This window comes from Polypterus senegalus, chromosome 16 (genome assembly GCF_016835505.1).
Source record: "Polypterus senegalus isolate Bchr_013 chromosome 16, ASM1683550v1, whole genome shotgun sequence".
NCBI lineage: Eukaryota > Metazoa > Chordata > Cladistia > Polypteriformes > Polypteridae > Polypterus > Polypterus senegalus.
The window spans coordinates 32,093,956-32,109,729 of NC_053169.1; the positions used below are offsets into that span (position 1 = coordinate 32,093,956).

Genomic DNA, 15,774 nt, shown 5'->3' on the forward strand with positions numbered 1-15,774 from the left:
TCACAACATCACTCAGCGGGAGTGACCACTACTACGACTCCTGGGTGTTGGCCTAACACCCAGGCTCCCACACAGCTGCCTGCGTGCGCTCCCGCTCCCTCTCCCTCATTTGTTCCACTTCCCTTAGCTGACTCGCACTTCTATATATATATATATATATATATATATATATATATATATATATATATATATATATATATATATATGCAGAGAGGACATAGCAGCTGCAGCACATTAGCCACAGGAACAATTACGGATGTAGGTAGTCTCTCGCCTGAGCACTTAGGTGAGAAACGCCCACACCGCAGATCGCCCTGCGGCTTACTACAGCCACCACGCCCCCTCGCTAAGCCGCGAGTGCGGTGATTATTATTATTATTTATACAAACTGGCCCTTGCCGAGAGCGCTGTGGACCCGCTATAACAAATGTTTCAGATAGTAAAAGTATGCAAAGTGCAATAAACAATTTATAAATTTACTATAAGTGATTTAATAGTTCCAAACATCTGAAAAGTTTCTTTTCTGAAAATATGGCTTGCACAGGACAGATAAGTGTCATATCATCTGAGAGCTAGGGCAAAAAGCAGCAAAATGATCATTGTCTTTATTCTTAGTGATGCTACTGGCTACATTACAGAAACCATTCAAAGTCGACATGCACTGCCAGCACATACTGTTTCATATACCTGGTGAGTTACAGTAAAGGCGTCAGTTCCCAAAAAAAAATGTCCACAGATGAATGACTGATTTTCTCCTGTAGCCTGTGCAGTTGTCATAGATAAAGTTATGGCAGACATTCACTTAGTTAACTTCAACAAAGTAACCTTATAGAAATTAAAAGGAAAACTAAAATTTTGATAATCTACAGACCGCAATAATATTCACAGAACATAAAGACCACAATAAGGAACCATTTTAAGTGTACCTTATCAGGTTTAATTTTATTAACTAAACTGCTCAAAGTACAAGATTTTTTAATAACTTATTTTGAAACAGATTTGTAACACTATTTTTAATAGACAATACTTTTTAAAATTAGTTTTCGGAATCAAAACAGCAATAAAAATATAAACAGCACTCCACACTTTCACATTTTTGAATCTGTGTCTTTTGTGTCTTAGTGTTTCAGTACAAAAACGTCTAAAAAGGCAATATTAAAAAATAAAAAAAAATCCCACAGGAAACAAAAATATGCAGCTGAAAAGGATTGGGAACAAAAATAATGTGGAATGCAACCATCTGAAAATGTGCAATGTCATCCTATATAATATGGTGTTACCTGAAAATGTACAGGGCCGATTTCAGTAAACAATTAAAAGTGAGGAGTCCTTGTTATATGTCATCAGCGGATGTAAACAGACTGCTCAACTCAACCTTCTCTGTGTCGAGTATATCCGGGGCTTCTGGCTTTGTCTTCTTGAAGAGTGATGGCAAATTTTTAATATGAACTTCCTTCTTAAATTGTTGTCCAAGAGGTTTCTAAAAAATACAAAATACATTTTTAAATTAAAGAGAGAAACTTTGAAGCTATAAAAACTGACTTTAGTCATAAAAGCAAGCATTGCAATTATACCAAAGGCAGGTCAAAACAAAGTAATTCATGTAAAGTAAAGAAGCAAATTCTTTGTAATTATGAAACTAAAAAATTAACAAACCATCATAAAAAATATCCTTATAACTCCATGATTTTTTTTTTCATAATAAAAAAAAGAGACAGTAGTACTTCTCTCAAAGTGTTCTTTTCTGGTGTTTTTTTCACTGGTTTCACCCAAGTGTATATGGTAAAATTATCAAATGCATTTAAATTTTAATTTACAAGCATATTTTCCTGGTGTTGTTAAAATCATAAAAAAAGGATTTAGAAGGTTAAATGAACTGATACTTAATCACATGGATAATTATTTATCTGTAAGCAATCTGGTTAGTGCCACAGAATGAACCCTTTGCCTTCAAATTATGATCATTTGCATTAGCCATTACAATATACTACCCTAAGTGTTAATTAACTACACAGTCAAAAAAATCTAATTGTGTTAATTTATATTATTAACCAATTTAACATGGACCAGAACTGACACATAAATAAAAAAGATTTATTTAATAAAGTATTTGCTTATACTGTATTGAGGTATTGCACACAAGAGGCGAAGTACCTAAAAATGTCAATCAGAAACTGTTTTACAGTTTTGAGAGTAAGTGCACTGAACAGTAATGAATAACCAGAAAGAATGGTGATGTGTTGCACGTTTATTAGTACATGCAAGTACAAATTTCACTGTACCCAGTACAAGTAACAATAATGACTCAATAAACCTGTGCAAAAAGATGTACTTTGTACTAGAAGAACATAAGCTACACATAAAAACTACAAAGAAGGTTCAAATCCTGAATCTACCAATATGGCTACCCACCTCATATTTTATGCCGTCTACTAATATACGAGGTTCCCTTGAGAGCTATGGGAGCTGCCGGAGTGAAAGGTCAGTAGATACCTTCAAAGGTGGCTGCACCTTCCTCACAATCTGATCAGCACAGCACCATATTAAAGGAGCCACCATTTGTGGCGTCCCTTCAAAAGCCTGGACAAGGAGTTTAGGGTTTCCCACACAAGAGAGGTGCTGTCGTCTAGGCACTCCAATGACCCAAAAGTGGCAGTAGCAGGCATCCAATTTTGGACAGGAAGTAAGTGGAAAGTGCAGAAAGGGATGTTGGAGGCAGAGTCACAGAGCTCTGGTTGGGACAGTGGTAACTGGGGCTGGACACCTTTCCACAATTCCCCCCATGACAAGGTCAATGGCAGGAGAAAGTGTAGGTGGGCATTGAGGAGAAGAGGCACAGCAGTAAGGTGGGCATGAAGCAGTAAGAATTGTGGATATGGTGGGAGCATTCGCTGGAGTATAACACCTTATGTACTAACATCTGGCAGGAAAAACCCTAGAGCATTAGATAGATAGATAGATAGATAGATAGATAGATAGATAGATAGATAGATAGATAGATAGATAGATAGATAGATAGATAGATAGATAGATAGATAGATAGATAGATAGATAGATAGATAGATAGATATAGATAGATAGATAGATAGATAGATAGATAGATAGATAGATAGATAGATAGATAGATAGATAGATAGATAGATAATTCACATAGATAGATAGATAGATAGATAGATAGATAGATAGATAGATAGATAGATAGATAGATAACTTTATTAATCCCAAGGGGAAATTCACAATTCACATTAAATTCATGATCCAGGCTAACTGTGATGTCTTGTCAAGCCCTGCAAAACTCCATGACTGGGGAAAAATCAATACCCCAGCATGCCCTATATATTCAGAAAGAGGCCTGCCCAAAGGCCTTACAGGATGGTCACTACCGAAGGTGCCATGACCAGGTGCCGAAGGCAATGGCAGAGAGTGTTGCTATGGTCATTACCACCAGCAAACAATGTGACAAGAGGAATTACATCTTCTTCATCAAAGCTGAAATAAAGTCCCTACATCAGCCTAGATCACCTTCATCATTGGGACTGCTCAACATTGCATTGGACTGGCTACTTTAAGTTGACCTGGGAAGGCCACTAAAGTTTCCTGACCAGATAACAACAACTTCACAGAGGTCTGATGTGGTCCTTTCTGCAGAGTCCTCAAAGCAGGTCATCGTCAACAAGTTGACAGTTCCCTGGGAGTACTGTATTGAGGAGACAAATGAACAGAAGCAAGCCAAATGCCAGGAGCTGCTGGAACAGTGCTGGAGGCAAGGCTGGAAGGTTTGCTGCAGGCTCATCGCTGGAGCTGGCAAGAGGAAATGAATCAGGATTAAGAGTGAAGCTCCTGAAAGAGCCTCCAGATGGGTATGGATCAGGAGGGGTCATCTGTCTGCCAATGCTGCTGGGAGACAAGATGGAGTCTGACCAACCTTAATTGGCCTGGTATGTTATGTTGAAAGACCTGAAACACACACTGACCCCAGGTAACACCACTGATGATATGTCCCAGTGCATCGGCAGGATGTTATCCAAGAATCATGAGCTATAAGGCAAGGTCCTTCTCAATTATAAATATGCAGACATACACTATAAAAGAAGACAGAGCACTACATCCAGAAATGAGATTACTTTATACAACCATAAGCATGCCAGTATGTTCTAGTTACAGACAGATGCATTTAGGAGAACTGCATCATTCACTGGACCAATTTCTATAAACAATATTTCAATAAGATAAAAATGTCTGTAGGATAACATTTTCTGCTCTAGTTCATAATACAATAAGATTTTCAAATCCACTTAATTAAATTCAAGGTTTCAAAGATTCTCCAGTACAGACTATAGGTAGAAAAGAAAGAAAGAAAGAAACAGATTAGATTGTTCATTCATTCTTTCTGAACCTTTTTTCTTTTAATCATAATTCATGAAGCATCAACTGATAAACCTGGAGTTAATTACATAGCATCACAGATTCTTATGCACACACACTGGGCCAATCAGAGTGTCATCCTTAATTCTATCAGAGAAAACTACATTTTACACTTATAAGTGAAACCCTACCCCAAAACTTCCAGAGATGAGTCGTTTAAAGTAGTCTTTTCTTTTTTTATCTGAAATTTTGTGTTGTGACTGGTTCATCAATTTCATGTCGAACTGAACCAGGTCTTCTTTCTGGATATTGGGGATTTGTTCCATAACTACTTTCAGCTCACTGTACCGAGGTCTCTGTGCAAAAATAACAGTAACAACATAACACTTATTAGAGAACAATTTTTCACATCTTAGACAAGCAGAAAGCTACAGTTTTCATTTACAACATTTAATTCTTAAAATACTGGGGTTTTTTTTTATTTCACCGTCTCCATATTCACTTCTTCTGTCCATTTTCTAACCCACTTATCCTGTTCACATGTGTGAGAAGCCAGTGCCAATCCCAGAAGCACAGGATTCAAAGAAGAAACTAATCCAGGTTGGGGCATCACTTTATTACAGGGCATACTTGCATAGCAAAACATAGTCATAATGAGCCAATCTAGTATTATCCAGTATAGTATAAAACCCAAAAAGTGCATTTGTTTCAGTCAAAATCATATTCTTGAAACAAGTTAAATATATATATAATAAATACAATGACAATTTAATTATGCAGAAGGAAATATACTTACCAGTGCCTCATAAACAACAAATGCAAGCTGTGTAAGAGCCACACTGCATCCTTCATGCTGCCCATGCACATGCAAACCTCGGAGAATGCTTATGAAAAACCAGGATACAGCATCACCTAACAGATTACCTCCAATTACCTGCAACAATAAATTAGAATTTCTTCAAAATTAAATCATACAATAGTTTAACAAGATGTTACAATAATTACAAGATGTTAATATTTCTGTTCAAAATATTAGACTGAACCATTAGAGGTTGAAGTAGTGCTTGATTAATAAAAAATTCTAAACAATTGTCCTGTCTCTCACCTGTTTAAGCAAAGGCCAGCAAACCTGATTTGCAGTTCTTTGGCTGGTTATTGTGTCTTTCCAGGAAAGGCTGCTAAATGCAATTGTCAGGAGTGTTGTGTAAAGTTCCTGTAAGATTACAAAAATATATTGTGTTAACTTCTTTATATAAATGGTATGTAACAGGTGAAAGTAACAAAACTGTTCATTTATTCAAGTAATCAAGGTGAGTCAAGACAAGTAGCTGATTAATTCAATAAAAACAATTTGATTTTACCTGAAAAACTACAATACTACTATATATTTCAGAAAACTGGTTATCATAATAGTATGCTCAACAAGTTCTTACTAAACTGTATGTCTATAGTATTCAGTACAGTTAACACTGTCTTATGTTGTTATGCCATATTACATTTACATTAATTTGAATTTTTTACACTACTTACTACTGATTTTATGGTAGATAAAATAAAATAGAATATTTACCATAAAAGCATTAATGAATAATTTAAAAACAGCACAATACATAAAATATCTTGGTTAGATCAACATTCATTACTGAACCAATTATTTTTCAAAACATTTAGCAGCAACTACACTTTAGAGTCTTTTGGTTGAAGTGTATACCAGGTATTTAAATACATCTTGACAAAGTGTTCGACCTTTGCCAAACTGAAAAACTGGTGGACTCATGTCTTCAAGTCTAATTTATTATATATTCATTCCCTTTCTTGTACATGTCCCTCAAGCATGGCGTGGACTGTGTAAGAATCGGGTCAATAACCTGTCAGACCTGGATATAATACTATTCATATGTTATGTTCAAATTGAAATTAGACAGTCTTTGAGGGAAAAAAATCTTGCATTAAGTTTTATGAATTTATACCTTATATCATGATACAATTCCCTGACACTGCAGGCATAAAAAAAGTGTTCTACGTTAAGCAAGACAAAATGCTTAGCAGTGTTTTCAAATCTAGCTTCAGTGTACTGTAACTCATATCTTCTACACATGTACATTTAAAATTCTGCATGGTCAATTTCTTCTTGGTACCCTTCCATACAGAACAACTACTGCCATTCATAATTTCTACCACACCAGTGATGAAAATCAGTAGAACTTTAACAGTTTGTATAGGCCCCTGATAAAAAACAAGCCTTTTGGCAGGGTTGGAGTGTGTATGTGTGTATATGTGTATGTATATAATGTATATATGTATGTATGTATATAATTGATTTCTAATGGAAGGAACATGGATAATATTGCATACAGGATTATTCTTAAACGGCATACTATCAGAATAGTAAATGTCATAGTAATGGGTTTGCTATTGCAGACAATTGCCCTTAAACTGCTACTTGCTAGAAAAAATGAGACTACAAGAAAAAACACATTATGGAGATTGCATCACTTGTCAAACAGCTTTATGCAACAGGCCTGTCTGGTGTCATTTTTCCAACAGGGCATGCTTACATGATACAGTACAGTAACTTGTCCTCAAACGAAAATACATGGGACACTCTGGAATATTAAATACAGTCATGCTGCACATCATATGTGGAAAACTACTTCTATCTATACTCCTAGTACTGTATTAATCTTATTACTCTACTTGATTCGACTCTTTTAAAAAAACATGAAAGGTAAAAAGATATTTACTTTATGGTATTTAATAATAACCTACATCTTTAACTTGTTCCAATAATTATCCTTTAAGAAAAGGTATCAATTTAAAACATCAAAATATTGGCGACAAGATTAAGGGAATAACGGGATCAAAGAAATTTCATGTGTCAGTTCAAAGTAGGATGGAAACTTATTTCAATCACCAAATCAGATGGGAATAGTCTGATGCCTACAATTTTATCGTTACTGTGAACTATAACACTCCAAAAACAAGGCTGTTTAAAGGACAAGCCAATATGGTACCACAACAGTAAACAAATCCACAGCATTCTGGGGATTGTGTACAGGTGGCATCATCTAGAGCATAGACAAATTAGCACTACAAAGAAAATGCAGCCTCCTGAGCACAGCTACCAGCAGAGTGCCATCTCCAGGTACCTCATGCTTCAGCAGGCACTTTCCAAGCTCTGTCAGTTCATCGGATGCATGAGTATGGGAAGCATCTGTAGCCATCATCTCTTCCTCTGAAACAAAATGTCAACCATTATGAATCAGACTGCTTGTTAGCTAATTCTCAAAAACAATGTAGAGCCCCAGTATATTTTGGCTCCCTATATAATGATTGTTGCTCAAGTAATACATCGAAATTCTGTCAAGCTGAATGAGAACCTTATATTTGACAGTTCAGACTCCACATCCATCAGCCATCATCCAGGTAACTTTCCTGAGGTTACAGAAAGGGCACTAGCCAACTGAAAATTACTTCTGGGGTTTTATTATTTTTGCTAAGTAAATAATACACTTTAATATAAATGAATGTATATTTTGATTACTGGAATAAAGAACATCTATTTTAAACCTTTATAACACACTCCTTTTCATTTTATTTTTACAAGTTCACAACTTTTTAGTTAGTTATGCATTCCTTATTCCTGTCTTTATAGCCATAATTTCTCAAGAAATAAACTATTTTATAAAATGTCCTTCTATGATGAACACCACACCATTTAAAAGATTTTCACATTTTTGGAGAAGAGACGAGATATATAATTTGCTCAAGGTAATGTGCAATGAACCAGCAAATAATTAGTGCTGGGTGTACAGTACATGGAAAAGTTTAATGTATATTAAACATCAACTAATAGTAATCAGTTGACACTGGAGAGAGGAGCATGATATTAACAAAGTTGCAATTGTCTAATAGAAGATTATAAAGTAATCCAATCTGATTTTCTTCACACACCCCAAAGGTGGGTGTGTGTGTGTGTGTGTGATAGGTTAAATGGATTGGCCCAGTACAATGAGAGAGAGAGAGAGAGAGCTACAAGAAACTGGTACCCTGCCTTATTATGGTAGAAGTGGCTTCAATCTGAATTTAATCAATGTTCAGTTAACTATATACAGTATTTTGGTTAAGTGAAATCATGTATCAATGCTTTCACATACTCAAAATAAATACCATATAGTCTGTACTAGTTTCCACATGGAGAAAAAAAGAAGATGGCATAGAGCAGACTGAGCAAAATGCTTGTACTACTTTTGGCAGAAGTGGCAATAATGTCACACATTCACAAAAAGCCATTATAAGTATAATCACCAACTCACCATCCAAATCATCTTTTGGAACTGGTGGTTCTGCTCCTTTTTTCATAATACAGCAAACACCTAAAATTACAAAATTCCCCTGTATTAAAACTTCACTGAAAAAATGTTTATTATCATAATCCCATTAAACATGCTTATCTAAGATGTATTATCTTATGATTATTTTCCAAAATCTGTTAAAAGGTTATGCATTGTGGAATAATTATGGATTCTGGCTACATTACAGACAGTTGATAAACAGATTTGAATTTGGGAAATGCAGTACAATAATTTTAAAAATATTATCAGATATCTGAATAGTTTTGTGACAATTAACAAACAGGGTTCTTACTTAAGAAAACCTACACTGTTATTAAATTTATTCAACACGGTTAATACAATTAGATTAGCAATAATGGGGCTGGATCAGTCTAGAGAAATACTTCTTTTTCCATTCCTTCCCTTATAATTCTCTTATCTTAGTGTTGCTTAAGGCAGATGGCCTGTGATTTAAAATAATTGCATAAAGCATTAGCAATAATGGCCAGCCCAGTTTGGTTCAGTATTTTAATATTAGATGATCAGATTTTATCCTGTTAACATTCAATAATCCCATTTCTTTTAGTGGTTGTAATTTTGCTTAAATAAATATCTTCCAAATCTCATTTCATTCTCTTAGACCCTATTATTTATATTATATTATATTATATTATATTATATTATATTATACAATTTGCTAGGTCTTTTTTTGTCTGCCCTAAACTAAGATCAATTATTTCTGAGGCTTTAATGGTAGTATTCAGTGAAACAACAGATGAGATACAATTATATAATAATCTTCTACTTAATAAAACAGTAAGGTCTGTGTGTCCAGTCCCTCAGAGCAATCTGATTGTTCAGTTTAGCTTTGGTTTGCTTGCCTAGTTTGGGTTTGATGACACAAAGAAAGAGTTAGTACGAGTGTTAGACACATGAGGAGAAGTAAAGATATAGGATGCATGCCGAGAGTCGCCTTTAAAGAAGGGAAGTACAGAAACAGATAGAACATGATAAAGGCACATTGAATATAATGAGTTTCTGAGAAGCAGGCTTTATAGGAATACGCTTGTGAAAGTAACTGCTGGTGAAGAGAGGCTAATACACACACACACAAATACAGAGGAAAGACACTGAAAGTACACATAGAGCAAAAGATAGAACATATTTGCTATTAAATGTCTTCCACAGGCACCATGGCTAGTGTAATAATACATTCATTATGACTGCCAATCACTACACTGCTTAGACACCGATTTATTCTGATCAACTGGAACACCCTCTGGAAGTTAATGGGAAAGTGATGTCAGATATTATTTAAAACTAGAAACAAGTCAAATTTTCTTTACAAGGAATTCAGTAAAGCATTTTCAGATTTTTCAGACTGTGGGAAGAATTTATTCAGAAGTAAGCTGGCCACAGCTCTGTCTTGGTTCAGTTTTACTTTTGACTTTTTAGTAGTTGATTTTGTCAGAACCATTTTAATAATGGGATTTTAGTTGAAATAGCTCTTGGAACTGAGCATAGGTGGGGCTTTAAGTATTGATTTTGAATTAAAACATCTTACTTCTGTTTTAAAAATCTTATATTGATTATGTTTTGATTAGCTGTGATTTACATGCCTAAATCTTTTTCAATAAAGCTAAAATAAATTAAAATCTTATTTTCTATTACAGAATCTGTCCAAAGTCTTTTTTATAATTTATAAAGAACTTACTAATGTTGTCCTAAATAAGCATGTTGAGCCTCTTAATTTTTTGAGAGTTCATTATCTTTGAGTGACAACATTATACTGGGGTATCTGCTTTGGTAACTGGTAGGAAGGGTGTTGGATGATGAAAAAGCTGGATTTGATATTGTAATGTGATAAAATTAACTAGACGTATATGAAATTTGATTCTATAAACTTTATTGTGAAAGATAAAAATCCACACTTCACCAACTTAAAATGAATTACACAAAGAGCAGAAAGTACTCGTATAAAGATACCAATTACAATGTGTTAACCAGAGATCTATAATTTATTATGAAAGAACTGAATGTAAACTTACAGATTAAATCAACAACTTCTCTGGTCACTAGTCGCAATAGCTGTTCTTCAAGCATCTCTTGAGATACCTGACCCTCTTCAAGAGATTCTTCAGAGTCACTGTCAAAAAATAGGCATATTCAAATTACACAGAACAAATACTATGACTGCTTTATTAGATTTGAAAATAAGGAAAACAATACTGCATAATATTCAGTAAGTAGCACAACAAAAAAGTGACCATGTTTAGTTTACTAACACATGCAGCATGACTTTTGCAAAAAGTGGCAACATTATACTTATGTACACATTGGATTCTAATTTTATTAAAAGAAAAAAAAAAAATCAGCCTTTCTACTCCAGGAGCAGTAATCACTAAATCTACTGAGGTAATACTTATAGCATGGTAGTCTCTTGACATTTTATTTATTTAATGCATTTATTGTATTTTAGTGTGACTCCAGTAAATATTGAAGCAGTGCATTGATATTATTAATATACTGTATGCTCAAGCAGGAAGGATTTGAGAAGATGAATACAAGACAAGAATAAAAAAATGTCAATATATATTTATTATACATAAATAAATAAAAACACTCTGTGATTGGTCTAACCACTGTAGGTAAGCATAAATATTGAACAACTAGCCACTCTTTATTGCTGTATTGAGTGTCTACATGTATTAATTGTCTACACACAATAGTTCTGGGAAAGGAGAAGATTACTACATGAATGCAACAAGGATGGCAGCTTTAATTTCTGTGGTAATGAAGACCTCCCAATGCTTTATTCTGAATTATCTCAAGAATGCTAAAAATACTTTTGGACCTATTGCAGTTTGCATGCAGAGGCAACCTGTCCCTGGACAATGTAGTGAATTTAAATCTGAGCTTTATTTACCAGCATCCTGATAAGCCAGGGGCATATGTGAGGATCTTGTCTGTGGACTTTAGCTCTACTTTCAATACAGTCATACCACAGTTCCAAGATAAGAAAATCACCTAGCTCAATGTGTTCAATTCAATCACCGATTGGATCACAGAGTATTCTTACAGATAGGAAACAGTATATGTGGTTGGGCATGCACATGTCTGACCCAGTTCACCTGTAGTTCTGGGGCACCACAGAGATATTTCCTTTGCCCACTACTCTTCTCACTATATATAAATGACTGCATCTCTAGCGATTTCTCTGTCAAACTTCTAAATCTGCATATGACATAACACTAATAATCCTCATTTCAAACAATGATGAGTCCATATACAGACAAGTACAGACAAGAGGTGGAATATTTGACATTGTGGTGCAGCCATAACAATTTGGACCTTAACATTCAAAAAACTCAGGAGATGATCACAAATTTCAGGAAATAGTCACCTACTCACTTATCACTTGCAATAAATGGCTCAGTCTTTGAGATGACGGAGTCGTTTAAATTTCTGGGCACTATGCTGTCATAAAAACTTAAGTGGGACAATAACATCACATGCATTATTTTAAGAAAGTCATTCAGAGAATGCTCTTTTTGCACTGACTAAGGAAATTCATTTCAGCCATCATTCAGTCCATTCTAACCTTATCTGTAACTGTTTGGTTTGGTGCTCCCTGTTCAGGCTAAGGCCAATCTGCAAGGTATCATCAATGCCTATGAAACTATTACAGGCTATTACGTACTGCACAGTGAAGTCCTCCACGAGTGCAGGGTAAGGAAGAGTTGTCAAGATCATTGCTCAAACCAGGGCGTCACCAATTCCAAAGACTTATTTATGGCAAATTTCTTTGTGCAGTTAAAGCACAAAGAACCCATGAGCTAAACAGCTTTCTTCCATGGGCAGTTATTCTTACTAATCAGGTTTGAGCTTCTACGCATATCCATGTACACCTGCACGCTAGACTGCCTGGACATTTTAATTTTATTCATCCTACTATCTCTTTATTTTTTTTATCTTGAACCCTTGTATGCTGCATCATATTTTATCTTCTTATATTTATCTGTTGTATTCTGTGTTGTCTTTGTATGTTGCACCAATACTATCAAGACAAATTCTTAGTACACATTACTAATTATTAAGGGTACCTGGCCAATAAAGTGAATTCTGATTGTGATATGATTTGATTTCTGATTTGATTTACTCTTCCATTTGGAATTTGCCTTTGGTGTCAGTAGACCTAAACCAAAATGAAGACCTGCAGAAATGCATATTAAAACTTAAGCAATTTGGATCTTCAAGTAAAAAAAAAAAAAAAGAAGAACTCTGTCACAATAGCTACATAGAAACTGTGTATAGCAGTCATAACAGTAGCACACAAAAAAAATATATATTGCAAAAAAGTTGTATGGAGGATGAGCACACCATTCTAGGTTTGCATGCTGCCTGGTATATTATACAAATGGTATTGGTTCTGGCCTCCTCTACTTGGCTTATTATCATGAATCTGGAAAATCTGAGAAAGCCAAATGAAAACCTGTTTGAAAGGAGGACATTTTAAGAATCAAGCTGTTTTACAGGACAAATACTATCATTTTTCTTTAGACAATAAGCATCTAATTCATGCAGAAACAAAGACATTTCATTTCTCCATTCTGTCCTGACCTAATTAGTCACAAACAACAAATATAGTTACATTTGTAAGGCCAGACCCTACACTTCATGACTGAATTAAAAAAACTGTGCTTTTCTAGGCTGGTATGTACAACAAATATACAAAAATACGAACCACTAACTTACCAGAGATCACTTGTTTTCTGATTAAGGATCTGCCACTTCTGATTAAGCCTCTTAAATAACATGTGAAAAAATAGGTATAAGGTAATTACATCATATATTATTGTCACACAATCATTTTGCTATCTTTGAGCACTTTTGTTAAAAACAAAATATTATTACAAGCAAATCTTATGGAAAATTAAACATGCAGTATATAAAAATTGTTCTGCTTTTTTATTTACCCCATGACAATATCTAGTTAACTATGGGCCATACTTTCTTAACAGCTAGCAAAACATCGACAGCAACAGCAACATTAAATAGTGGCCAAGCTTCTTATATTGGAAGATTTCTGAATTTAAAAGTATACATTTGTTAAATTGGCAAAGCCATACAATGATAATTACAGTAAATATTAGTCTTACCTGCAGAAGAAAAGAAAAGAGAGGTCGAAGAATGGGACAAATGAGACTATCATAGTATTCTGCTGGGCAGGAGACAACAAGCTGCTTCAAAAACACACGTGGATAAGTTAAGGGAGAAATGTATGATGGCTTCAAATATTTAATTAAATGTTATTTTTTTTCAAATTTTTACTATAATTATCTATGGAGTAGTGTAGGAATTATCAAGTTCAAAAAACAGTGATAAATCTAAGTATCCTGTCCATCTGCAGTTAGTAACACCACTTTAGGCAAAAGCCCGCGTTTCCAACATATAGTCTTTCATTTCCTATTTAGGAAACAACACTTCTTTTGTGTACGCCGCCACACCCAAAAGAGTTCACATACTGCATATCTGAATCATCCCATACTCTTTAAAATATTATTCAAGTCTGGGAACTATGCAGGTCATTCCAAAACCTTAACTGTTTCTGCAGGTACTTACGTATTAGTCAATTTTGGAATAGGTTTTGGGTTATTGTTTTGCTGATATATCCAGTCTCTTTTTAGCTCCAATTTCAAAACTGAACTTTTTAAATATTTCTCACTAACATTACCTTCTTTTGCAATAGTCAGTTACTTCTGTTTATCAAACTCTATAACAGTAGTGTACAGGTTACCCAGAGTCAGCAAAATTAGGAACCACTATCTTAATTCTGCCTACATTCTCTCCTAACTCAGTTCAGCCCACTTTCTATCCTAGTTCTATTCTAAATATCTTAGGATACTAAATATCTTAGGATTCTGTACATGTAACATTCAATGTTCTTTTCCTTTCCCTAGTAATAGTTTTAGAGGATTAAAATATGTAAATGCTTATTATGTAGTATAACATAATTGAGACTGCAACCTAATTAGAACCTATCACATGTAAGAGGCATTCGTTAGAAGTACTGTTTGCAAATTACAAGAACGCCAACTGGATCCAAGGCTACAACCTGTCTAAATACTTTTGCTACCTCATACATTTACAGCAGTCTAACAGAAGTTGCTGATTACCCTGAGGAGTTATGGATGCTGCTAAATGAAATAACGAAATAACCAACTGCACAATGAAATGATATTTAAGAGGTCAGTAATGTCCCAATTCAAGAAAGAAACTACAGTATTTACAGTTACGTAAGGGATTATGCTTGGGAATGTTCTGTAATAAGGGTAATGCATGTAATGTGAGCTAATCATTTTTTAAAAGGGACTGGAGATAAAGCTTTAGTAAGAGGAAAATGAAAAAGGCAGCACAAACAGCATATAAGTGTCTGAAATGCTGACATTTTACTTACAGAAGTAACACTTATCATTGAACAGTCTTGTACATTTCAGGATTATGCAAAGCTTGTATTCTTCTTGTATGTATTACTATATTACCAATTTTACCAATGAGGTTTTCACACACTTTTTTCTACACCTACCTTTTATTACTTTATATACATTTTATGTAAAGGCATTGTTTACTGATAAAAAGCAGTAAAAAAAAAAAGCATATAATTTAGCCCTCAAATTAAAGAAATAAATAACAAAACGTTCTTCAAGTGGTTGTTTCAAAACCTTTAAGAAAGAGTAACAAGACAGATACTTTATAGCAACCCAGTCGGGACGCCCCAGAGGAGGGCTTACGCCTCCCCACAGACTACGTGGGGGCCACTGCCCTGGTGGCTTTGGGGACCAGGGAAACTGAGTTTGGAAGCTCAACCCTATAGGGGCCCATGGTCACCGCCATGGGGCACCCCAATGCCTTTGGAGCCCTGGCCCTCAGCACTTCCGTCACACTCGGAAGAGCTTGGGGGGAAAAAGACCAGGGACACCCAGAGTGTTGGGGATAAAAGGGGCCGCCTCCCTCCATTCGAGGGCTGGAGTCAGGAGCAAAGGAAGAAAAGGTCTTGACGGAGAAAAGGAGGTGG

General features: G+C 35.0%; 1 protein-coding gene across 3 annotated transcripts in view; it reads right to left on the reverse strand.

The window, feature by feature from the left end:
* Nucleotides 1-914: 914 nt before the first annotated feature.
* LOC120516375 (exportin-5) overlaps nucleotides 915-15,774 on the reverse strand; it is a 53,479-nt gene continuing 38,619 nt past the window's right edge. Inside the window, exons 24-32 of one of the 3 annotated variants that reach the window (XM_039737999.1) lie at nucleotides 13,859-13,956; nucleotides 13,455-13,504; nucleotides 10,748-10,845; nucleotides 8,682-8,741; nucleotides 7,491-7,600; nucleotides 5,471-5,578; nucleotides 5,162-5,299; nucleotides 4,557-4,721; nucleotides 915-1,480 (exon numbers count right to left, since the gene is read on the reverse strand). In XM_039737999.1, coding sequence (XP_039593933.1) covers nucleotides 1,334-1,480; nucleotides 4,557-4,721; nucleotides 5,162-5,299; nucleotides 5,471-5,578; nucleotides 7,491-7,600; nucleotides 8,682-8,741; nucleotides 10,748-10,845; nucleotides 13,455-13,504; nucleotides 13,859-13,956 — 974 coding nt within the window. In that variant the 3' untranslated portion in view covers nucleotides 915-1,333. Of the gene's footprint in view, nucleotides 1,481-4,556; nucleotides 4,722-5,161; nucleotides 5,300-5,470; nucleotides 5,579-7,490; nucleotides 7,601-8,681; nucleotides 8,742-10,747; nucleotides 10,846-13,454; nucleotides 13,505-13,858; nucleotides 13,957-15,774 lie in introns of those variants that run through there. The other 2 variants (XM_039738000.1, XR_005630835.1) reach the window with 2 other exon arrangements.